This window comes from Fukomys damarensis, unplaced genomic scaffold, assembly GCF_012274545.1.
Source record: "Fukomys damarensis isolate Sample0158 unplaced genomic scaffold, DMR_v1.0_HiC HiC_scaffold_28, whole genome shotgun sequence".
NCBI lineage: Eukaryota > Metazoa > Chordata > Mammalia > Rodentia > Bathyergidae > Fukomys > Fukomys damarensis.
The window spans coordinates 35,904,249-35,929,667 of record NW_022900940.1 but is presented as its reverse complement, the minus strand read 5'-3'; the positions used below and the strand labels follow the sequence as shown (position 1 = coordinate 35,929,667).

Below are 25,419 nucleotides of genomic sequence, written 5' to 3'. Positions count from 1 at the left end.
CAATAATATGTTATTATAAATCAAAAATTCTCATGCCTATGGCCCTCCATAAATCATTCTATGGTTAAAAAGCAGCAATGAGTCATGTGACACAGTCTATTTTACGCAGTGAGAAGGGAAAGTATGCAGTGGTTACCATCACCGGTTTCAAAGTCGGCCCAGCCTCACAACATAAAAGCTGTCTCCCTGAGGGGTCACTTAGCCTCTCTGCACCTCAGATTCCTACCTGCTTCTCAAGATTGTTGTGACAACATACACAGCGGCCTAAGTAGCAACCTGGCACACAGTCAGTGCTCAACAAACAGTAGCCACGGAGAAAGGAGCCCAGGAGATGAGGCCACTTGCACTGCTAGCCAATTACAGAGCTGGGAGTAGAAGCTGAACCCATTCTTTCATTTTAAATCACTTCATGGATTTAAACAAGCAGTTAAGTGGGCACAATTGCACTCTAAGTTGGTTATTCTCGGTTCCTTTAGTATTACAGAACATGTGACAGATTATAACTCTGTCATAGCATATACTTGGTCAAAAATTACATATAAAATTATAATATTTTCAACTTCTATTCCTTTGAGTCTAAAGATCTTAAGAGGTGGGTTAGAAGGATGCCATCCTTTATAAAAATGCTCCTAGAAACCTTACGTGTTTCTTCCCCCAGTCACTTTCACTGGCACCTACACAGGACCCGAGGAGTTGCTTCACACATGCTCCTAGCACCTTCAGATCAGAGCATCTCGCTACAGCACTTCTTAAGAGACAATGCGATCAGTGCCAAGCAGCGTCTCAACACGGTCCTTGTACTTAACCTTTTTTCTCTTCCTTCTCATTTTCCTAGCTTCTAAAACAGCATTATAGAAAGTTAAGCAAAAATAAAAATAAAAATGAAAAACTGCCCCAGGAGTTCAGAAGGGAAAGGCACACAGCAAGTAGTATTCTATTGTTTATAAAATTTGGGACTTAGCCTTAAAAAAAAAAAAGTGTTAGGACAGGAAGTCACAGAGGGGCGACGTGTCCTTCCCCACATAGCCTTTCCTCCTATGACCAAGTAGAGGGCTTGAAAATGCAGTAAGTATTAACTAAGCGCTGAGTAGAAGGAAGCAACAGAGACATCTGAATAAGTAGATACAAATCGGAGCCAGGAACCTCTGCCCCAATCCTTGCTTTACGAGAAGAAGAAATAAGAACCAAGTTTTCAAACCAAGACCCCACTTAAAGAACTAAGGCGAGGAAGAGGACAGAACTTGGAGAGCCCAAAGGGTCACAGGAACTTCTGACAGGGGTATGGCAGGAGGCCTGGACCAGGAGGCACTCATAAGAACTTAGCTAAAATATTCTAGAATTACAAAGAACAATCGGACTAAGGTATGGAACCTCAGCAGAGCCAAGACAATTCTCAACCAAGTTTCCAACTCCAGGTAGGTGAACATGGTTTCCTGTTTGAAATGGACAGGCTTTGTCCTGACACATGATGATATTCACAGACCTACATTCAGTGGTCTCCCAGTTACACAGGAATGATGACTGCTGAGCCTAAAGATGTTAACACGATGTTAAACGATCAAAAGCTGGGGAAAGAAGCCAGTGCGGAGCCACAGTGAGACCAGGAGGCACCAAGAACACTGGAATTTCCCAGCAGCTTGTACTAGTTTGACCGGTCACAGACAAATTCTTTCTACACCAATGGCTACATCTTCCTCAGCTGCAATTTTGGCCTTGCTGGGGTGACCTCAGATGTTCCTCTCCACTCCAGATGTTACTAGGAAATCACTGTTGTCCATAAATTTCTTCATCAATAACACCTATTTCCCATTTAGATTTTGAGGACATAACTTTGCACAAGCATCACAATCAACACACACACACACATACGAATAATCATCTCAGGCTGCAATCGCCTATTCTTTCAGCATAATTCAACACTGCTGTTCACAGCACACTGCCTCCGCCCAACAACTAGGCAAGATGCCACGATATTGAGTCACTGGGAATGCTGTCCAGCACCAAATCCCAGAATTGATCATCTTATTGCACCTACTGACAAATGCAGTAAGACTTAAAGTGTATTATTGGATGATTAAATAATCTAAAAAGTCCCATAAAACATTCTGGATTCTTGTAAGCACTCTGTTAATATAAAAGCCTACTACCTTCCCCTACCCTGCAGGCTCCTACTGCAGAGAGCTTCTTCTGAAGTCTCCCCACTTTTCTCTACCCTACCCTATCCTCCTGGCCTTCATCTCTGGGCCCTTGCCTGGCAACACTAACTTCTGCAGCCTGACCAATGCGGGTGGTGCCCATTCTATTCCATCCTATGGTGCTGTCAGCCATTAGTATAACGCCACTTTCGGTATCCTAAAGATGGATGGAAACCTGGAGAGAAGGAGATTAGTACAAGCAGTCTCATTTTGCAGATGACAGAATGACAGTACAAAGAATTATTGAATTCATTCCTGTCTTGGGAAGGAAATTCCATACTGGCATTTAACTCTTCTCTGTATTTAGGTAATAGAAATACCTACCACTTACTGACAATTATTTGTGGGCCTAGCCAATGCCTTTTCTGATGGAAGACTTTACTTAATTTTAACACCAAGAATTTCAGAGAAGAAAAGGAGACACAGAGGGGCCAAGTAACTCATCCAAGGTCACACAACAAATGAGGGACACATCTCCCACCAGGTCTGCAGTGCTCGAGCCAGATCTGAGCCACACCAAAGCTCATGCTTTTAATCACTCCACCAAGCTCTACCTTCTGACATGCAAGGAGACAGACTGACAAATAGCTACTGATTAATTAGTTAATGCTGCTGCTATTTGCCCTCCTCCTCCAAGATAAACCCAGGCTGATCCTGGGCCCATGAGAAAGATGCCAGCATGCCCTAGGAAGCCAGCCAATCCTCTGGTGATGAGTGACATTCGAACAAAGGGCTGGACATCTATGGAAGTCTGATGGACACTTTAAAGCACTCAAGCAGAGGTAAAGAAGAAAAATGGGCTCCCATCCAATGCAATTTTTACTGATCTATCACATAAGACAACATCAAAATCAAGTGCCTTTCCACTCCTTTTTGCAAAATTCTGTACGTTGTTTACCAAAGCATCATTTATCCACCCAACATTCCTTATGAAGCCAGTTAAAAGACAACATCCCAAACTGAATCGGTTCCATTTCTTCTCTTGCCAGACTCTATAGGCTTGGCAATGGAGCAGGAGGAGGAGAATGGCTCCTCTCCTCGTCAGCACAGCATTCTTAGAATTTTGCTTCTTGGCCCCACAGTTTTTGAGTCTGCTACAGGAAAACGGTTCCTCCAGGAGACACAGCTGTGATTTCATGGTGCTAGAAGCTGAGAGTGCCCTTTGTAATCCCACTGTGGATTACAAATGCTACAGAAATGAAAGACAAAGAAGGTGACTGCCCTACTGGCTGAGCTCTGTAATTTCAATTTCCAAGGGAAAATGGATTTTTGCCATATGGTGGGTGGGGGGTGTGTCAAGAAATGGTACGCCTAGACCCAAGACAGTTATGGGAATGTCTCTTGTTCCATCTCTAAGAGTAAACATCAGCAGAAAACTAAAGCAACTAAGACACGGTGACAAAGTGAGAGAGAGAGAGAGCCACTGAATACTTAGTTTCTCTGAACATTTAGATAGAAAACAACAGCCACATGCAGGGCTGGCTGGCTGAGAGCGAAAGGCAAGTCCCAACATTTGTGGTCTCCGTATCTGAGCAAGGCTAACTCCATCCATCAGACTCAACAGGAAGATAATTCCTGCCCCCACCCAGAGACAAACACCATGCCCAGGGGGACTTCACATCTTCTAATAAGAGTGAGAGGATATGAAGCACAGTTGCATCTTGTCAGGGAGAAACAAGACTGGTAACTCGACATCACAGCAAAACAGTGTCAGAAGGATGTGCAGAGGCTGCAAATCTGAAAGGTAGGCTATGTGGTCAGTTGTTGGCTATCTTCAGCTCCAAATCCGTCGTTATAGGTGCTGATTTGTGTGGCAGGGCAAGGGCTATACAAATGACCATCCTCCTTTGCCAGTTGAGTCCCTAGTAGGATCCTTCAGTAGAGACGATAAAACGGCAGGGAAGAGAAGAGACTGCGTTTATTGTAGCATTTCATCCTGGAAGCCCAGGTGATGCCAAACTTCACACCCACTGACACTCTCAGAACTACCTTGCCCAGCTCCTTGGCTGAGGGCACAGCAGTTAATGAGACAGAAATGGCCTCTATCCTCAAGGTACTTAAAACCCAGCAAAGGAAAAAAGACACTGAATAAATAAAGAACAGTAGTCACTACCATGACATGCGCAGATTCTCAAGATGGCCACGTGTGGAAGGTCTGGTCCAGAGCCCCACTGCCTGGGAATGAGGTCAATGACATGGTTACACGATAGCATTTCTGATCATGAGCACAAATATACAAGGACAATGGTAACAAACAACATTCAAAGTGCAAATTTAGACATCGTCGCCTGAAGTCTTTAAAGAAGGTTGGTGTGCACATGCAAGATACTTTAAATTATTCTGTTACACAATTTTAACATTCACCATTTTACTCATTCAGTCACATAACAAATGATCTCAGCATGAGGGTCTGAGGACTTAGCAGTGAACAAGGCAAAGCCATGTAGCCCAGGACACCAACATTAACAGCTAAATGATAAACCAGTAAGTGCGCAAACAATGACAACTACGAAAAAAAAAAAAAGCAGGGAGTGGAAGGTGAGTAGGTCAAGAGGAGAGGCTGTTTTGGGCTGAGTGGGAAGAGAAAGTTGTTTTGCAATCTGAGCAGACTGAGGATGGGCCTGGAACAAAGTCTTCCAAGCACAGGACACCACTCCAAAGAAATACCCTTAGTCACATGACACGGCAATACGTGGCGCACCATCAAAGGAGACCCCGTCGTGGGGCTGGTAAGGCCGTCTGCCCCATGGCTTCAAGTCAGCCACGGCTCGATGGCTGAGTTCACATCCCCACTTCGGCATGTGGTTATTTTTCTTTACTTTCAATTTGCATCGCAAGCTGGAGAGAAATGAATTACATCCCCCTGGGTTTCTGTGTTCCGTACAATTAAGAAAAGCTATTTCTTAGTCACAAGGCAGATGACGACACCAAGATTTCCCATTTTCTCTCCACAGGGAGGCTGTCATCACTCAATATTAATTGATCCTACTTTTCATCCATAAAGCAGTGGTTGAAACAAATTTTTGGTCACAAAAATGGCAACTATTACACTATTAAGGTAAATTATTAATGGCGTCTCCATTAAAGCACACTCGTGTTCACACTGCCTCAGCTGCCTGGTTCGTGTGGTGCTCCTTTAATGGGGAAAGATGAGTAAATTATTACATTCCTTCTGATACTAGATAAATCACCAGCGCCTATCTCATTTAAGGGTTGCCAAGGACTTTCCACCATTTCATTGCAACTAGGAGCACACAGAAAGGCTGTAATGCGTTTGGGTTCCCAGCAGGACAGCATGTCAATCGAATGCAATTTTATTTTCCTGCTAGACAGCAGATAAAGTAAAAACAGTAACAAGATACGACAGACTCGAAAACCTAGGAGAGCTATCTTGTTTGGGTTTGCATGTGTGTGCGTTTATTTTTAAAGATAGGAGGCTGGTTTTTTAAGACAGAACAGAATTAAAACAATCTGATTTTTAAAAGAAAAGGAAAAAATACCTATCGACCAGTAAACAGCCTGCAGTGAACTAAGCACCTGTGGGAAGAGCCAACCTCATTACCACTGACGGTGGCATCCAGTGAAGGACAATTCTCAAGTTCAAGGGAGGGCTACACTGCCCATCCTTCCAACTCCGCTGTCATTTCTTTGTGCTGGGCCTCGTGGAAGGCTAACTGCAAGCCATGTGCATTTCATCAATATATTGAAATGTCGCAAATCTTTACTCCTGCAGACGGAAGCCAGGCCTAGCAACTTTCAGCCAGGCTGGCAAAAATCCATGGTCCAAGCACAAGTCTTTTCTTAAACATACAATTTTGTCTTAAGAAGAGATGAGCTCTGCTTTACAGGGCTATGGCATGAGCTTACGGATGCTACGGATTTGTCTCTATGATATCAAGAAAACGATGAGGATGGCAAAATGAACACAGCGACAATTTGCTCCCAGACTAGTAGAAAATCACTGTGGAGGTGACGCTTGTTAATGGCCTTTAAGGACCTGCGCATCCATCTTCCAGGTGCTGTATGTTGGCTTCTAAGGATTCACTTCCCTCTTCCTCTGGAAAATTGTGCTCAGCCCCAAATAGAAACCACCTGATCTGGGAGCTTAAGCGGCTTGATAGAGACAAAACACTACTACTGTCACCTCTTTATACTCACTGTGACAGAGACTGTGGACTGTGTCAATTAAAACTTATTTCTATCCCTATCTAGCTAATCTTCCTGGAATATAAAGACTGAAAGCCAAAAACTCTATTTCCCATTTACACATGAGGAAACTGAGGCACAGAGAGGTTGAGTGACCGTCCAAGAACCGCAGAGCCGGAATTTGAAATCATTCAGCCTGGCTCAAGAGTACATGTTTCTAACAACTCCACAGGATGATGCTCAGAGAGAACAATACTTTTAACATAAACTAACTGCATTAATATACTGATATATAACAAATTACCATAAGACTTACATCCACTTTCTCAGTTTCTGTGAGTCAGGAATTTAGGTACAGCTTAACTGGTGCCTCTGGTTCAAGATCTCTTTTGTGAGGCTGCCTCACGGGGTCAGCCAGGGCTGAAGTCATCTCAAGGTTTCTCTGGGAAAGGATCCACTTCCAAGCTCAGGCACGGGGCTATTGGCAGGACTCAGTTCCTCCAGGTATACTGGACCGAGGGCCCTTTTCCTCACGAGCTGTTAGCATGAGGCCTCCGTCCTGCCACATGGGTCTCCACAGGGCAGTTCACAACATGGCAGCAGGCTTCCCTCAGAAGCGTTAAGCAAAAGACCAAGATGGAAGCCAGAGTCTTTCTGTAACCCAGTCTCTGAAGTAACAAGCCATCACTTTTCACTAGACACAAATAACCAAGTCTAGCCCACGCTCAGGGGGAAGGGATCACACCAGGGCATGAACACCGAAGGCAGGGATCAATGGGCCGGCCATCTTGGTGGATGTCCACCACTGTCACTCAACTAATAAGCAAAAGTATAAAGTTCCTTTTTTTCCTCAATTACCTTGGCTGTCAAATCCTGGCTTGATAGAGAACTCCAGAATTCCTTCCTATTTGGAGGACAAAACCTTTATGGTTCACCTCTCTGGGACACTGGTTTCCAACACTTGCTTTAAAGATGTTTTCTAGGATTTTAACTGTTTTATTCAAATCTTTTTATATGAAGTCCACAGTAAGAAGCCACTAAGAGGAAATGGAAATAAGTTTTTGTTTTCATTTACAGTTTACATATTGGCCAGAAATGGTAGTAAGAAAAGAAGCAGTTAGTCTACCATTTTGTTGAATAAAGCAAGACAATCCAGAAAAATTTCAAAGTCCTTCTTATCATTCGTGGTGTATCTTTCTGGCATTATCTCAGCCCAGGCTGTTAGAAGCAGCACAGTAACTTTCTTCCACAAGTTTCATCTCACTCTGGGCAAAAAGCCCGTATCTTACCCAGGAAGCCATGATGGACTGAAGAGCCAGGGGGAACATGCCTGGGGTACCTTTGATGCCATATTAATCCCCAAAAGCTCAGTCTGTCAAAGCTGGCTTGATTGAGCTGGTCTGACTGACCAACCTAGAGGGTTTCTAAGCTACAATTGGGAAGATCCAAAGATTAGACTTGCTTGCGGATTTCCTGGATTTTCTTATATCCACCCAACAGAAGACAGACAAATCTCTAGGCATGCAAAGCCTGCCAGGTCAAAGATAAACCACGGGGAGCAAGCAGAGGCTTCTCCAAGAAAACACAGACCCTCTTAGGGCTATGCCCAGGCTGGGCTGGTTCCAAATATGAGAAAACAGGCACTGGAGTAGGACATTAATCACAACAGAATGGGTGGGATATTTTAGGTTCTGTTTCCTGCACTGAGAGATCTCAACATGTTGTTCACCTGAATGTTCAACAAAGAGCCCGAGAAAGAGTAGGCCTTCAGTAAATAATGAATACATATTGCCAAACGCCCTTGCCAGTTAAGACTGCTTCCTCCAGTAAGGAAAGTCCTCTCAACAAGCATGCCAGATCTTTTAGGAACATGTACCAATCTTGCATCAAAAGGAACATGCCTTCCTCATGGTCCCATGTGGTATGAACTAATGGTCCCATGCTCATAAACTAATTCTTAACGTACATCCATGATGCCTAATTGAAAAATTTCAATTAACAGGACGAGCCAACGAGGCTCTTCATATAATGTATACTCCCCCTGGTAAGTCATACAGATATTTCTGAAAAGAGTGTTCATACAGCAGAACAGAAAAAAAAAAAGCTCAGCTGCTGGTAAGTACAGAAAGTCCTCTTTGCCTACGTAGTTTTTATTTATCAGGAGATCTGCCCTGCAAAGGACCATGTGTCACTGAGGAAATGACCTCTAGACTTAAAGACGGTGACATGCACATGGAAGCCAGACTCATCTACCTTTTCACATAAGCACTGCTCTTGAAAATATTTCATAGATAAAATTCAATGAGTCTCCTTTCTTCTGAAGCATCAGTGAAATCTAGCCAAAGTATAACATGATACTGGACCCCCAGTAAACTTAGATAAAACCTCCTGGATAAAAATTCTTTGAAGCAATACTGACAGTCATAATTAGCGGAGTGCATAGAATATTAGTTTATTTTTCTGTTCTGCTTTAACCAAATTAGAGAAAATTACCACCATCACAGGGCTGCTTTTATGAATCCCTGCAGAAAAATAATTTGGCTTTGCTTTGACAGGTAACAGTCACCACCAAGGAGTTTCATTTTCCTGAAGGCAGCCTTAAGTTGCTGAAATTTACAGCTTGGGTTTACACACACACACACACACACACACACACACACACCCCAATTTCCTTACCACTCTTTAGTCTGTTTAAAACAAGGTCTGTTTTTAGCACACCTCCCAGCCAGAGCCTCACTCACAGCTCTTGCCAGTGACTTCCTTGCATGAGCCTTAAAAAAACAAAAACCAACCCTTAGCAATTACAGAAACCAGAAACAAAAACGAAACGCAGGTAGGAAATTAAATAAGTTTATGGTACCCACCAACTGCTGTTGCCCAAAATGAAATTAAGCAAATATACACACTGTCTCCATGAAAACTCTGCTGCACAATTTATTAATGAACAGTGAAAAGAAACAGAAGCCGAAAGTGGGTCAGAAAAATCTGTTTAATCTAATAGTCTGGAAATAATATGGGAGGGAACAGATGGTTTCACAGAAGTCGATGCTACCTAGAGGACCCAAGAGCGATTTTCGAGGAAAGAAAAATGTGTCCCTACCCTACTGCAGTTTCTATTTTTAGCAAAGGAGGAGTCTTTATTCAACATAGGATAAGCTCTGAGCTTGGCATGTTTACAAAACTGGGACTAATGGCAGCCATGCACACATGCCCAAATTCACACTTAGCTTTCTAAATCTGAGCTAGAGGTCAAACCCAACCCTACTTTAAAAAAACCAGCAACGAAGAGAAGCCAACACTATGCTCCAGTGGGTTATAACCAACACTCATGACCCTGGGCATAAGTGGTGCCAAATAGGTGAGAGCCATGTGGCCTTTCAGGCAGCTTCTAACCCTCTGAGGCCCTAGGGAGAAGATACACAGGCTATGCAGAGGCAGCAGCTCTGCAACACACAGTCACCTAGCAAATGAGCCTCGCTGTCCAGCCCGCACAGGGAAAAACAGCAGCTCAGGAGCTGTAAGGATGAACTCGGCTTATGGTAAGAGACAGCCACAATCCCTACTTATATCCCCACCACCTGTGATTCACCCACAGGTAAGTAAGGTGAGTACTCCCTAGAGCACCACACACAAAGGGAGAGCTATCGCTACTTGGAGTCGTCCAATGACAGATCAAAGCCTCCCAGATCACAAAGCCATACCTGGGAGACCTTTGACATGGTCTGCATAGCTTAAGAGCAAAGGATTTAAAGGGAGGAGGTCAGAGTCCAGCCCATTACACTTTTGCTGCAGAACTGTGGACAAATTGGATAACCGCACTGAGCCCTATGTCTTTATTTGTAAAATCAGGATCGTTATGAGGTTAATTTATACTAAGCAGGGTGTGTGGTACCTGGGTTCTTTCTTCTGTCAGCAACATCACCACCATCATCCAAGCCCAGCAGGACGAGTCATCTGCAGGATGTCCCCAACAAGCCCAGGGGACAGTGGAGCAGAACAGCCTTTGTGCCATAAGATTAAGAGCTATCACAGAAGGACCCTCTCTCCAGGATGAGCTCACGGTTTGGAGGATCTAACATATCAACAGGCCCAACTCAGAATGCAGAGCCCCCCGCCTTAGGGTGTGATATCAAAGCATGCTTTGGACCTCCTCTCCAGCTCCCTTCTCTCCTCACAGCTTCTGACATTCTGCCTCAATGTTTGTGTTTTTATCTACAAAAAATGCCATCAACATCAATGACTTGATGCTCAGTTCTGTCAAACAGCTGCAAATAACAGTAGCCAAATGTGTTGTGTTCTAAAGCTGCAGATATGATGTTTACAGAGAGGTAATAAATACCTCATTAAGGGACGGCAAAACAAACACTTCAGGGTCCTTAAGGCCCCATCTGAAGGAACCCCATGGTGAAACCCACTTTAAACCAAGAATCCTCCTATAACGCAAATATCCCCGTGCCCCATTATTCTCATTTCCTTAGCTTTCTTTGTGGGCTTCCCTGTGAAGGAGTGGGGGGTCTACACCTGCAGGCACTGAACCCAGATTTCAAGCCCCGCAACCCCGACACATCACAGACAAGCTTAGTCCTTCAGCCCTTGCTCTGTATCATCAACCCCAGGTCATTTTTGTGGGGCCTGGTTACACCAGCAGTCAGCAACCAAAGGAGTACCAAGGGGGTCGGTGGGGGCACAGAGATGCTGACGACCTCATTAAGGCCAAAACCTCTAGAAAGGAGTCCAGGAGAAGGCAGGTCTTGCTGACCAAAGGCAGGCCTACAGGCTACGAAGTGAACAGTCAGAGTTACGTGTGATGAGCTATGAAAATAAAGGCCTGTGCAGATGAGATGTAGTGGGGCTCTCAACATGCCCAGTGCCTGTTGGGCACAGCCACAGTTCACACTGCTCCCAAGCTGTGCCCTCCTGCCCTTGGGGAAGACAAAGTGTACAGATCCTCACTCACCCTGAGCTAGGCGGCTTCGTGCCTCAAACTTACGTAGAGGCCAGCCAGAAGCTGTCCATAACCCAGCTCTCCTTGACTTCGGCTGGGCCCTGGCAATCTCCTTGCTCATTCACACCCACTGAGGCTCTTCTATTCCCTACCCATCCTTCCCCCTTGTGTTCCTTCACTGAGACTAGCAGAACCCCCAGCCCAGCCGTTCTCTAACTTAACATCAGAAGAACCCACCCAGTGTGCTTGTCAAAAGACAGACTGCAGAATCTCTACCCCTAGTTTCCAGTCCAGCAGGTCTGGAGTGGGGGCCCAGATTTTACACATCTAAGTCCACAGGTGCTGCTGCTGTTAGGGGGACCACACCGGGAGAACCACTGGGCCTTGCCATGGGGAGCAGTCTCCAGCAGTTAAAAACATCCTCCTCACTTGAGTCCCCTGCATCTCAGTTGCTCTGGAACCCAGCTGTCCCCAGTGCACACCCCCGTACCCAGGGCACCTTACATGCAAGTCCGCCAGGAAAGCCAGCCTCCTCAACTGGCTCTCTCCTCTCTGTCTTCGTTGTCCTCTCCCAGCAGTCACCTCAGGAACCAACAGCAGACCCACAAGCCTGCCCCTCTGCTCTGCTGCACCCTTCCCCATGAAGCACCGGCTCTCCTCCTCCACCTCAAGGGTACTCTGAAGCCATCTCCTTCAAGGTCCAAGGAAAGCTTTCTCTCCCCTGCGAAGCCTCTCCTAAAAGCCCAGCCCTTGGGGTGGCTTGTCTACACGGATGGCGAATTTTCACTGCACCACACCAGGGCCTCCCAGCCTCTGGCAGGGTGCATACTCACACACCACTGCGGGAAAACTAGGCTTCCAGGCACCAGAGGCACTGCAGGCTTGAGCGGCCCACGGTCTGAAGGGAAATGAAATCTCCGCATGCTGTGGCCCACCTGAGGGTCACCCGAGGAGCGCCCACGCCCATCCCGACCACCTGGCCCGGAGCGCGTGCCATTCACTGGTTCACCTCAATCGCATCACCTGGATTTCCATCAACTCCTGACATCTGGTTCCTTTCCCTAAGACAAGCTTAGTCTTAGGACTGGTGTCTGGCCTGCACACAGGCAAGTTTTAAACAAAGCTTCGGAATCACTGTGACAGCTTTTACTGTTATTTTTGGGACGGTGACCATGGCCTCTCCTCCCAAGTCTGTTACAAGACACTTGAAGGAAATAAGAAAAAGATCATATCCCATCAATATGTGTCCCACATCCACTCGGGGAAAAGAAATTGGTACTTCTCAGTCTGTGAAGGGTCTCAAACCGGTAGCACCTGAGAAGCTGTCAGAGACTCTGAAGCTGGGCCTGGCACTGGGCATTAATCTCTCCAGGTGAGTCAAATCCACACTTAAGTTTGGTAATGATCAGCTCTAAACTTGCTTACAGTCTTCTGCAGGTTGACATTGTTTTGGGTGATTCCTTTGGAATTTGCCTATCATCTCACTTTGCATGGCCTGAAAGCAGAAGCACCAGGATTTATAACTCACCATGAGGCATGCAAGCTCTGAGCAATTTAAAAAATGCAATTTCTTAATTTTTAGAACATACACTATGTAAATTGCAGCCCATCTTTTCAGATTCACCTTGTTTCCTAAACGTGAAGGCAGGGTGAGAGGACAACTCACAATACTGTCAAACTGCGTCCGTAGCTGTGTTTAGGGCTCATGTTACCCAGACTGGAAGTTAAATTTAAAATGGACTTCTAAATGATTCATTGCACAACATGCATGTTTTGGACCGTGAATGTCACCCTGTGTTCTTGTCATGACCACCCAAACTGCCGGCAGCCAAAACCCAAGTATGAGCCTGGTCAGCACAATGTTGAAGAAAACATCCCAAAGGTCAGCTCTTAAAGACCCCTTGGAGAGGAAAACCACAAAGATGGGAATTTTAAAAATGTGGCCATGTGTCCTGCTCCTAGAAATTCTAATGTGTATCATGGGAACGTTTTATACCCAAGAAATTTAAGAGCAGAAAAAGAAGACAAGCTTGAAAAGACAGGCAATGGGGCATAAAGACTTTTGAACTTTTCCTGCTGCAGGTCTGACTTACTTTGATCTCACCACAGGGTACAGAAGACTGAGAAACTGCTGCTCAGAAAGACCATGTATGCTCTGCAAGCCACCAACATCTTTGTGTCCTATGGCAGGGTACTTTTATAACCTCGCCCAAGTCCATCTCTCAGTGTATTTCTCTACACCGTGGAAGTGACGCCACCCACCTCATGTGACTGTTAGTTTAAAAGAGGTCAATCCAACACTAAGTGCTTAATAAACAGTAGCTCTAATTATTATAGGTAAAAAACTTAAGCTATTAATTCATACTGTTTGTTGGAACTATAAAATGGTACACTCTCAAAAACAGGCAGTGTCTTATAAAGGTGAATAGACATTTCTCAAACAACCCAACAATCCCATTCCTACCATATTTTATTTGTTCAACAGAAATGAAAATACACGTGTATACTAGGCTTGTTCACTACAAGTTTTTCATAACAGACCCAAATGAGAAATACTCAAATGGTTAATGGGAAAGAGATTAAACAAACAGCAGTATATCTAAACACTGGAATATTACTCAGAAAAAAGGCCCTTGATGCACACAACAGCACAGACAAATCACAAAAACATGCTGAGTTAAAGGGGCCGGACAAGAACACATACTGAATGATCCCACTGATACGTTATTTTGTAAAAAGAAGCAAAGTGAATCTGCAGTGCCAAAGAGATCATAGTTGGGGAGGGTGGCACCCGAAAGGAGAGAGAAAGAGACTGAGATTCCCTCCAGCTCTCAGGGCTACGTGGATGTTGGAGCAACAGCATTGTTTGAGAATGCTTAAAGCGGAATCAGAGTATCCGGTGTGTGACCCTCGTCCCATACACACAGGTGCCCAGCAAGCACCCCCTCCTCCTCTACTCCTCGCCCTGCCTCGCCCACAGCCAGGGCCTAGGACCACCTCCCAATCTCTCCTGACCCACCCACTTCTCACCTCTACTGCCACCTCACTGGCCGAGGCCACCTTCACTTTGTCTGACACGGCAATGGCTTCCAAATGGGTTTCCTCCCCTAGTTTTTCCCCTTCCACTCTTCTTCATTTTCAACCCAGAGAGGTTCCAGAATTTGATTTTGTTAATGCCACTCCACTCCAAAAAAAATCAGCGCTCTTGAAAAAGCCTAGACTCCTCAGCCCAACACAGAAGACCTTTTATCCCCCTCCACCACCACTTACCTCTCCCAAAAGGCCACACTGCAACTGACTGCACCATCTGCCGTTCTCCATCTACACAGTATCATCTCTAGTTTTGGTCCCTCCCACAGGCTGCCCCTTCTGCCCAGAAAGATCATCTCCTGTCACCCTCTCACTTCAATCATCCTTTACCTGGCTAACCCCAGACAGACCGACCTCAATCCTTCCACCCTTATATCAAGACAGGGGGTGACCACAGTCTGCTGTTACCACCACATTAGCATCAAGCACTGGTTCTTCATCTAGAAGAAAGTTTAAACCAATCCAGAGTAGCAGAAGACCAATGCTATGGGTTGAATTGTATCCCCCAAAATTCATATGTTGAACCCCTAACTCCCAATGTAACTTGTACAGTATTTGGAATAAGGAAGTAATTAAGGTCAAACGAGATCCTAAAGTTGGGGTCCTAATTCAATAGGATCAGTGTCCATATGAGACACAATTAATTAATGATTTTTAAATGAATGGTTACATTTTAAGAAGCAAGCATGTGTGTAAGTGCTCTCTTCCTCCCTCTGCCCTGTCCCTAAGATGAGAAGACTGCTGTGGGCAAGTCAGGAAAGAAGCCCTCACAAGACCCGCCATGCTAGCAGTCCCATCCCCAGTGCAGAGACTCCCCGCCTCCCAGAACTGTGAGAAAACAAATGTGCACTGCTTAAGCTACCCTGACCATGTTATTTTGTTCAACCAAGGCTTTACAGGCAGGACAGCTCCTGTCCGGTTCACCCATAAGTCTTCAGAACACAGCACGTGATCCAAGGTCTACCCACATTCCATAAATACTGGTGGAATTAATAAAGCATCATCCTATGGTTGCTATGAACCCAAGAGCAAGCATTCATGATAAAATGGTACATTATTCTGAATTAGCAACACAGATTCTAACCGGAAGCAGAGTTTTCATCTTTTGAAAATAGAGTAGAACAACACTGTCCCAAAATTTCCTGAGAGGACAGTAATGTGCCCTATTCACACTGCTCAACATGGCAGCCATCAAGACACATGACTACTAAGCCCTTGCAATGTGGCTACTGTCACGGAGGAACTGAATTCTTAGTTTTATTTCCTTTTAGTTAATGATTACATTTAAAGAGCCATCTGGCTGGGGCCTCCTGTACTTGACAGTGTAGGATCAGACAGTTCAAGCACGCCTCAAGCACCGGGCACTGGCCTTGTTATAAGACTGCTCACCGCGCCAACTGTCCCCAGCAACAAATGTATAAAACACAGTCAGTTTTCACAGAGCCGACACAGGTAGCTTTCAAGTAGCATCAGAGTGGCCTGGCACAGAGAAATAGGCAAAACACACACATAAAAGGGATAATGAGGCACCGTTTTGCAGAAATTGTGATGTTTTATGGGCCTCCGTCTGCGATGAAACCCATCAAAGGGCAGGTTCATCCCTCGGTGACCAGACTTAATTGAAAATTTAAGACCCAATCAAATCACCCTGAATTGAGATTTTTGGCAGCTTACACGCTTTGCTGTGAGATTCCTGCCGCTCTTCACCTCTGCCAATCCTACAAGTGAAGCCTTGGGTTCCAACATCATCCACACTGGCACCAAGCTTTGCGCCTGGGACAAACAAAGCTATGATTGCTTTGGTCCCAATTTTTTAAGAAGAGCACATGGTCCCCTTTGTGGGGCATCTTCTCTATGAAAAATTAGCATATCAAGTACCATTTTAAAATTGTCTGTGGGAGATTATGCTAAATCTTTAGGGAGGAAGTACATTCTTATATCCTTTTATACGACAACACAAGTTTCTACCAAGAACGTTCTACCAAGGGCCGGAGACGTAGCTCAGTGGCACAGTGCCTGCCTGGTAAGTAAGCACAAGGTCCTGGGTTCCATCCCCGTTACAAAAAGAAAGAAACAAACATTCTAACTGGCTCCAATGACTATTTGTTTTACAGTTTATAGGGGCTTTGGTGCCCAAGGGATCTCCCCCATCATTTCCTGGCACTGCATCTTTGGAAAAGTTACATAACCTCTCTGAACTTCTGTTGCCTTGTCTGCAAGAACTGAATATACCCATACAACTCCCTAAGTCGCTGCAATGATAAAAATGAAACAAGAGACCCACACCAAGATGAATATTCATAGAAACATAATTTGTAATGGTTAAAAATAAGAAACAAGACTCTGTGTTCATTACAGGCAAATGGAAAACAAAACTGGTCCATCTATACCATGAAATACTACTCAGCAGTGCAACTGGGATGGAAACAGACAACATAAATAAGTCTCCAAATGAGCCAGCTGCGTGGAAAAGGCTAGACCAAGAAGAGTAGCAGGTGTGATCCAAAAATACCGAGAACATTTAAATTTTTAAGAATGCATTACCATAAAAGACACGCTGCCATTGATCTTCCTCAAAATAGTCCCACTTACTTCACACACACACGTATTCCAGTGCTCTTGCCGCTTTCTGACGCCATTCTGGCAGCCCTCTTTCATGTGTGTCTGTAGTTGCACTGTCATGGCTGCCTCAGCGTCCTGAATCAGTTGAAACCTTTCATGGTTGTTTTGACTTTAAAGATGAACCAGAAGCCACGTGGGGCAGAGCCAGTGAATAAGGACAATGAGGACACATTCTATCGTTTTTGGGAGCCTGCCTTTCCACTGGGTGGCATTCAGCAGCAGTGTTCACCAGTATTTTTGATCACACTTCATAAGAACACTTCAGAAAATGGCAAAAATGATGGGCCATTTTGTGTGAGGGGAGGTATTATAAGGGGGATTAATGGCAATGTGTTTTTCTGCTGTAATAAATTCCTTAAAATTTAAACATTCACTGTACTTTTGATTACCCCCTATCTGCACTTTGTGATTCCACTTATATGAGATTTCAGGCAATACAGTCAAGGACGGAAAGTAACTCAGTAACTGGCTGGGGATGGAGAGTTAGGAAAAAGAAGGATGAGAAAATGGCACGAAGACATTTGGAACAACAGAAATGTTTGCATCTCGACTTGGTGATGGGTTGATGCATTTGAATACTTTAAATACATGCAGAGGAGTCCAAGCTCACTGTACTCCCCTTTAAAAAAGGTGAAAAAATAGGGAAAACTGAAACTGGGAACATAATGTCCCATTACTGGAGTAGGCACTCAACAAGCATGAGCTCCATGCTGGAGAATGGTGAAGGAGCCCAGGAGAAAAGCTGGCAAAGCTGCCAGGTCAGTAAGTCTGAATGTGTAACATGTATACCCACATTTACGTTTACTGGGACCCAACCAGTAAGGACAGGCTCTTCTCGGCTAGAAAGCACAAACAAGGAAGATGAACAAAATGATAAACTGGGCTTAGTCTTTGCCCTGAAGGGAACACAAACAGGTTTAAAATGTAATGTAGTAAGATGTCAGTACAGATGATACTGACAACCGACAGGCATGCCGAAGAGAACAACTCTGATGGGACAGACGTCAAGAAGAACCAATTCCAGGTGGGTGGGTGGGACCTGGCAAGCATTAGGGGGTGAGGCTGGTGAAGAAGGGAGGAAGCTAGGAAAGGAGCCGTAGCATACTGTCCTCCAGGGAACACATGGGAGAGAGCCCACAAAGGGCAAGGCCAGGGTAAAGAGAGCTCTGAGCACCAGCCTGAACCTCAACTTCATTCGCCCAGGGGAACCTCCAAAGAGTTGAGTGTGATCAGATGTGGGTCTTAGACAAACAGGCCCTACCATATCTGGAGGGTGATTTGGCAATTTATCAAGAGGCCTGACATTCACATCCCTCAACTTGGCAATTCCCAAGGAAATCATGAGAAATGTACACAAAGATTTATGCACAACATTGCTTATCACAACATTATTTAGAATAGCTCAGAGCCCAAAATAACTTAAATGTCCAATAAAAGCGGACTACTGAATAAATTACAGAATCTTGAGTGATTCAAACATATGTAGCCATTAAATCAAACTTTCAGAACATATGGATGACAGGGTGCAAGCCTCACTCCACAATATTAAGCTGCAAAAATAAAAAGCAGGATGCAAAAATATATGTTGCGTATTCATTTGACAAATATTCATTACCTTTTAAGTGCCAGGGTACAGTGAAGAATAAAACAGACGCAAGCCTTGTCCCCATGGGAAAGGATTCTAGCTTTTAATGAAGGAAGGCAGACAGCAAAAAAGGGAACAAATGTCAATAAGCAAAACATACAGCTGCTTAGATTCTTTAGAAGTGCTGCAGAGAAAAATCAAGAGGGGGGAAAGACCAAGAGTTGTGGGGAAGGTAAAAATGTCACACAGGTGATCAGGAAAAGTTTCAGCAAGAAGGAGTTAAGAAGATGAGGTAAAAGGTTCTCTGGGGAGAACCTCCAGGCAGGGAGCTGGGCAGACCAAAAGCCCTGAGAAGGTCGGGGCCAGTGGGGTAAAGAGGGACTTCCAGAAAGAGCAGCCACATAGGAAAGACAGTAGGAAGGGAGGTGAGGCCAGAGAGAAGCTGGAGCCCACTGGGAGAAGTGGGCGGGAGCCCAGGAGGGCTTGAAGCAGAAGAACAAGAGCAAAATCAGGGAGCCAGGTGGATTCCCCCAGGCTGCCCCAGCTCCTTATAATGGGCGTGTATTCAGTTTATAATCAGAAAACAAATGATAATGCAATCAATGACAGCACAACACAGAAGCCGTGCGGCTGCTGCCACAGGAGCCCAGGGAAGCAAACAAGGAGGTTAGAGAAGCGATTCCAAAGATGAAGGATGAAACACTGGGAAACAGAATGGCATATGTTCGCGGAGCTTAATAACAAGCAAAATTACTCTTCTCAATAATAAAAGAAACGCAACCAAGATCCAAACGCTAGGCAAAGAAGAAAAAAATAAGCTCAGTACCGTAACAATCAGTGTTTAACATCTTGGAACATTTCCCTCCAGTCTTTTTTCCTAGACGTGCCTTTATTCTTCCCTTAGTCATTCTCCAGTACCTAGCACATATGGGCACTCAAACAGTCACAGAACAGATAAATGGCAAGCCAAATGCTCCATGCCTCTTGATGTTATACTGGCTACATGAGATGTGTTTTCAGACACAGTCTGCATGGGCTGAGGTGAAAAAGAACAGTAGCTGTGGGTAAACAGAAGCCAGGACCACTGATGACTGAGCTGTCCGGTCTGGCTGTGTGAGAGAATGGTGATGACACGGGTTTAAAGGGTACTACACGGAAACGACTAAGTGAGGAAGATGGTGTGTTCGGTCTGAGTGACCAGAAGGGTATAAAGATGTTCCTGCAGAGATGCCTAACTGCCCAGCTCTCTCGGGGCTCAGTGAAGCCTCAGCATAGGAATGATGGCAGCAGGGAGAGAAAAAGAGGAGGAAAAGAGGAAGGCAGGGAGGGGGAAGAGGAACACCAGAAGCCCCTACTTCTTTCCAGACTGTGCAGAGAGCTTTACACACACTCCCTCTTCCAATCTTCCCCACCACCTAGGAGGGGACGCTGAGAGGCTTGGTGACCTGCCCAGTTACTCCAAAGCAGAGCTAGGACTCAAATCAGTAACTATGAGGACACTTTCCACTCACTCTCCTCTATGTCCAGAGGAGTTTAAAACATACCCAGAAGGCCAGGGAGAAAGAGGCTTACGATGCCTTACTGTGCCCAGCTTTTGCTCTTAACTTTCTGAAACCCAAAAGGAAGAATGCTCTCTTTCTCTTCCAAATACATATTTTATGTATCATCCAACTCGCGGGGCTCCTGTTTTCATGCATGTGAGTCTTCTCTCTCCCACAGGAAGCCAGGACATGCATTAGGACTTCACCACAGCACCAGTCTGACCACAAAACACAGCAGAGGCTCAGCACACACTCTGGGAAGATAACCTTGACCATCACTTCCAGTCACCCCAGGGCCATTCCCAGCCCTCTCGGGGACACTGGTCTCTGGGCCATGGTAGGCGATCCTGACTTCCTCTGGCTCAAATACATCAAAGCCAAGCTCAGATAAGAGGACGCCTGTGGGCAGGTGAACCTGGGCAGACAGGCAGACGAGCACAAGGAACCAAGGCAAAGCTTGCTACCAGAGTCTGCAAACTGTCATCTCACACGCCAGATTCGGTCTACCCATGTGTATTCCTGACTCACACATGGCTTTAATATGTTACATTTTAATTAGTTGCTGTCTTTTTAAAAGTGAGAGGTTTTATAGAAAAGCCTGGATTTCTGTAAGCTGTCCCCTAGACAGATCCATCCTTTCTGGTTCTTCACAGACCCCACCCCACTGCCTCTCCACTTATCCCCAGAGGAGACCAGACAGAGATAGGCTGCATGGTGGAGTGGCTAAGCGCTAGGTCACTGGGAAAGACAGAGCTGGCTGGCCCGTACTCACCGGCACTCAGCGTCGTGAACTCCAGGAAGCGGTATTCATAGGCCACATCTACCTTAGTTTCTACCTGAGGCCTCTTCAAGGTTGAGTAAATATTCCCAGGCCGTTTCTCGTCGCGTTTCTCCAACTTGTTCAATCCACAACCCATTTCAGCAGCTGCCCATAGAATGAAAACAAAGAGGGGGTAAGGGGTTGAGTTTCTTTTCAGAGATTTTGTTTTTAAGCACCATAGTAAAGAAGATCGCCTAATCCTCCTGAGAATACACAGAGGGCCTGCACCCATACGTGCTTAAGAATGTAATTTAGTATAGACCCTGAATCCAGAGCACTACGTGAAGGACCCAGACTGCTGTCTCCTTCTCCTAGGACACCATTACCAGCCATCCTGTGGTTTTTAATCGACAACGAAACGATACCTGTTTTATGTCTTTTTTCTTCATCTGAGAAAGTAACACCTCATAGTGCCTCGGTTCTGCTATAATCTGTATACATGATTTAAAAATGGGACCTAAAAAGCAATACAGTGCATTATGGTGTCAGCTGGTCTGTTAGAAAAACAAGAGATGTGTCACCTTCCCCGTGGTTGCTAAGAGAGAATAATAAGTTGTTGTTACAATTTCTAAACTCTAGAGTCCTTTCTACCCTCAACAGTAATTATTTAGACAAGAGTTTGTATTCACAAAACATCTCTAAAAAGTAGATGGCGGTGTTTTCATGGGCCTTGTCTAAAAGTCCCTTTTCTTCTTTTTTAGACCAATCTGTAGGAAATAATAGTATGCTTCTACTCTCTGAGTCATTTCAGACCAAAATGAAAACTGACTGAGCACTAATCGCAGGGCCTGAAAGACTGCGAGCAGAAATTCATGTATATTAGAGCGAAGATCTGTAGCTTCTGTTTGAAAAGAAAATGGAAAAACATTTAAATCATGTGCACCTACGGTGGGCAGAGCTACCACTCTCTCATGGGATTCGAAACAACACAGGGTCTCTGCTCATTTGGGCAGGTGACATTCACGAGATGCCTTTGTATCCACTCCCCAGACTTGGGCGGAAGGAGTTTTCCTGTTGTGTACCGACGATGAGCAAGGCCTCCCTCCTCACTGGGCTCCCGGTGCCACCGCCATCGGTCTAGTTCACGACAATATTAACCGGCCAAGAATATCACACATAGAAACACGGTGACTGCTTCCTCTTGAAGATAAGAATTTCCTTCTGCTCAATCCATTCACAAGGTACCCAATTTCCTAAGGCAATCTGGCAAGCTCAGAAAAACAAACTGAACCTCAAAAGAGCAGGGAGGGTGTGGGGTAGAGAGGGTGGGAGGAGGTGGGTGGTGGAGTGGAAACCAGGCTCTACTATTCAGTAATTAAAAAAAGAGTCTCACAGAATGGATGGGAACAGGAAGGCTTACTTACGCCTTAATAAGGGAACATTAGTGTCCAAAGGCCCGAGCAGACATGATTTATGGGCAGTCTGCATGGACTGATTACTTGTAAAATACTCTGGAGTTCTGCAGATATAATAGCTGATGTTCAGAGGCCGCAGACTTAACTGTTAAAGAGGAAGCCAACTGGCATTGGCCAGAGCAATGCAGACAGGAAATGAACAGGGAGGCTCCAGAGTGCTGGGCACAGGTGGCCATGGTGCGAACCACGGCCACCAGAACGAAATCGCGAAGAGGCCAGAATCTCGCCACAGTGCTCATTCATGCAGATTCCTGCACATCTGTTACGGGCAAAGCACCGTTAGGGATCCAGACAGTGTGGCCTTTGCCCTTGAGTTTAGCCTGGTGAGCAAGGGAGGGCACATAATCGTAACACGAACTAGGACAGGCGGAAGCCCAGAGAGGTGCGTCAGGTAGGATTTGCCTCACAAATCTGGAATGTGCGTAGAGATGAAGCCATCTTCATCTCTACGCATCAAGAACAAAGGCAGGGAGGCAGGAAAGCCTGCACTGGGGGTAGGGGAGGCAGGGTAGTCTGGCAGGCCAGAAAAATAGCCCGGGGAACAGGATGTCAGAGAGTCAGGGCTACCACCATTCGCCCATAAGGTGCCTTCCTGAGAATGAGAAAAGGAGACAAGTGGTACCTTTTCCTCCAAGGAATGCAGCCCTGTCCGGGTGTGGCTTACAGAGTAGAGCAAGGGCTACATTTAGGGCCCTACTCATCCCCTTGTGAGCAACCTTTGCAACTGTACATGGCAGTGCTGCTTCACTAGGGGAAAAGTTACGCAAAGCAGAACATTTCAAAACTGATCATGATTAGCTACTCATATAAAGAAACACGGCAGCAAAATCAAAATTTTCTTACACAGGACACAAAAGCTCTAATCCAATGGAGAAAAGCTTGATAGAGTGGCACAGATTGACACTGAAAACGTCTGTTCCTCAAAACACACTTTGAAGAGCAAAAAGGCAATCCAGAGCCTGGGGGGAAGTGAAATACATTTACCCGGTGTGAACTGGTCAACCAGCTCTCCAACAAAGGGAAAGCTTTGGTGGGTAGTGTTGGCCAAGTTCTGTGGCATAAACGCTCCTGCCACGCAGGTTTCAGGCCACCAACATGACACCAATAGCAGGGTTAGGAAGAGGGGACGCCACGCTCGGCTCTCACAAGCAGTGTGAGTTCTACCTGCCTCGAGTTTGATCCCCAGTACCAAAACCAAAACGAAACAAGCAGCGTGAGTTGGCTCCTGGCACCACCGCATTCACTCACTAGCATGACTGTGTCCACAGTCAAAGGACTCCCGTCAACCAGTTAGGGAAAAGACAAGACCCGAAAGCAAACCTGTAAAATGCCTGAGCAAGCACATCACAGGGAGGACACTGTGCAGATGACCAAGGAACAGACGAAAAGCAGCTCTAAGTTATTGCTCACCAGCGAAGTGAAAGCAGAATCCCAATGAAGCTTAACAAGTATGGTATCTCGGGAATAGCTTGAACTTTTTTTTTTAAAGTTGACATCCCCAATCCAAAATCCCATAATCTGAAATGCTCCAAAATGTGAAACTTTTTGAGACGATGTTCAGCCGATAAACTCTAAGCAAACACTCCAAGATCCAAAAGGCTCCAAAATCTGAAAGACTTCTGGTCTCAAGCACTTTAGATGTGAGATATTCCGCCTGTACCAAGCAACAGTGAGAATGAATCAAATGGAACTCCCCTACCCGGATCCTGAGAGCGCAGGGTTTGTACAACCAGCTTGGAAAGCTGGCAATGTGTAGGGGAACCGAATACAACATATTGGTATCCTGTGACCCCAAAACTTCCTGTCCGAGGTACGGTGTACGTCAACAAAAATGCACCAGGTATACATACAGGAAGGCTCACAGCAGCCAGGGGTGGTGGCACACAGCTGTAATCCCAGCACGCTGCACTGAGGCAGTAGGATTGTGAGTTCAAGTACAGCCTAGGCAATTTAGCAACTTAGCAAAATCCCTTCTAAATAAATAAATAGAAAGGGCTTACCAGAATGTAGCTCAGTGAAAAGGCCCTGGGTTCAGGCTCCTCCATAAAAAAGAAAGAGAAAGAGAAAAAGAAAGCAGGCAAGCTCACAATATCACTTTATAAAAGCTCAGTGCTAGAATCTCCCCCACGTAAATGCCTTGCAGTAGAACAGACAAAAGTGTGGCATATTCATATAACAGATACTATGAAAATACAGACACTAAGAGCACACACGACAACATGGGTGAATGCCCAAACCACAAAAAAGTCGGCACTCATCCACATGACTACGTGTGCCCTTGGTATATATTTTCTTATCCCTTTATGTGGTGTTCCAAAACAGACAGAACCTCTCCATGATATTAGAAGCTGGGGAACTGGTCACCCTGTGGGGCAGCGACCACATGGCAGTACACAACTTCTGGGGTCCCAATCCTCCTGCCCCTTGATCTGGGTTCAGGTTACGCAGGTGTTCGCTTTGTGACAATCACTGAGCCATAGAGCAGAATGCTAAATCACATCCTCCCCCAACTCAAATTCCACTAAAATGTTCACCACTGCATCAATACTATGTGGCCCTACAGCTGCACAAAAATATGCCCGATGATAATGTCAAGTTGGAGTGTAAAAGAAGACACAAAAATGTACGCCCTGAGTTCCAGTTCCGAATGAAAATGGAAAGCACTGTCTACAGCAGGCATGTTCATCTGCCGTCGGCTCGCACAGAGCATCGCTTGCAGCTATGCCATGGAGTCGAGGAGGCGAAGGACTGTTTTCCAACATGCGATCGAGGCACACCTATCCTGGGCCCGAGCTGTCACACAAAGGACATGGGCCACGGTGAGCAGGTCGCCGAGCCAGGGGAAGCAGGGCACTGGGGGACCACCAAGAGGAAACCTCTTCCCCAGAAAGTCCTCCCATTTTTGCTACTCTATTCCGTAAATTTCAGCATTAGAGACTTATTCCATTGAACTGACAGCTGCCCTTCAAAACCAAAACTATGTCCATGGGAAGAGCAATAAATTAAGACTGCTGGTAGCCACTCACACGTCAGTGTGATCTAATTCGGTCCATAACTTTC

At 45.4% G+C, this 25,419-nt stretch overlaps 1 protein-coding gene across 1 annotated transcript in view; it reads right to left on the bottom strand.

The window, feature by feature from the left end:
• The window catches only part of Rftn1 (raftlin, lipid raft linker 1), a 189,491-nt gene that overhangs the window by 148,191 nt on the left and 15,881 nt on the right, over positions 1-25,419 (bottom strand). Inside the window, exon 2 of the mRNA XM_010612786.3 lies at positions 20,897-21,049. Coding sequence (XP_010611088.1) covers positions 20,897-21,041 — 145 coding nt within the window. The 5' untranslated portion in view covers positions 21,042-21,049. The remainder of the gene's footprint in view (positions 1-20,896; positions 21,050-25,419) is intronic.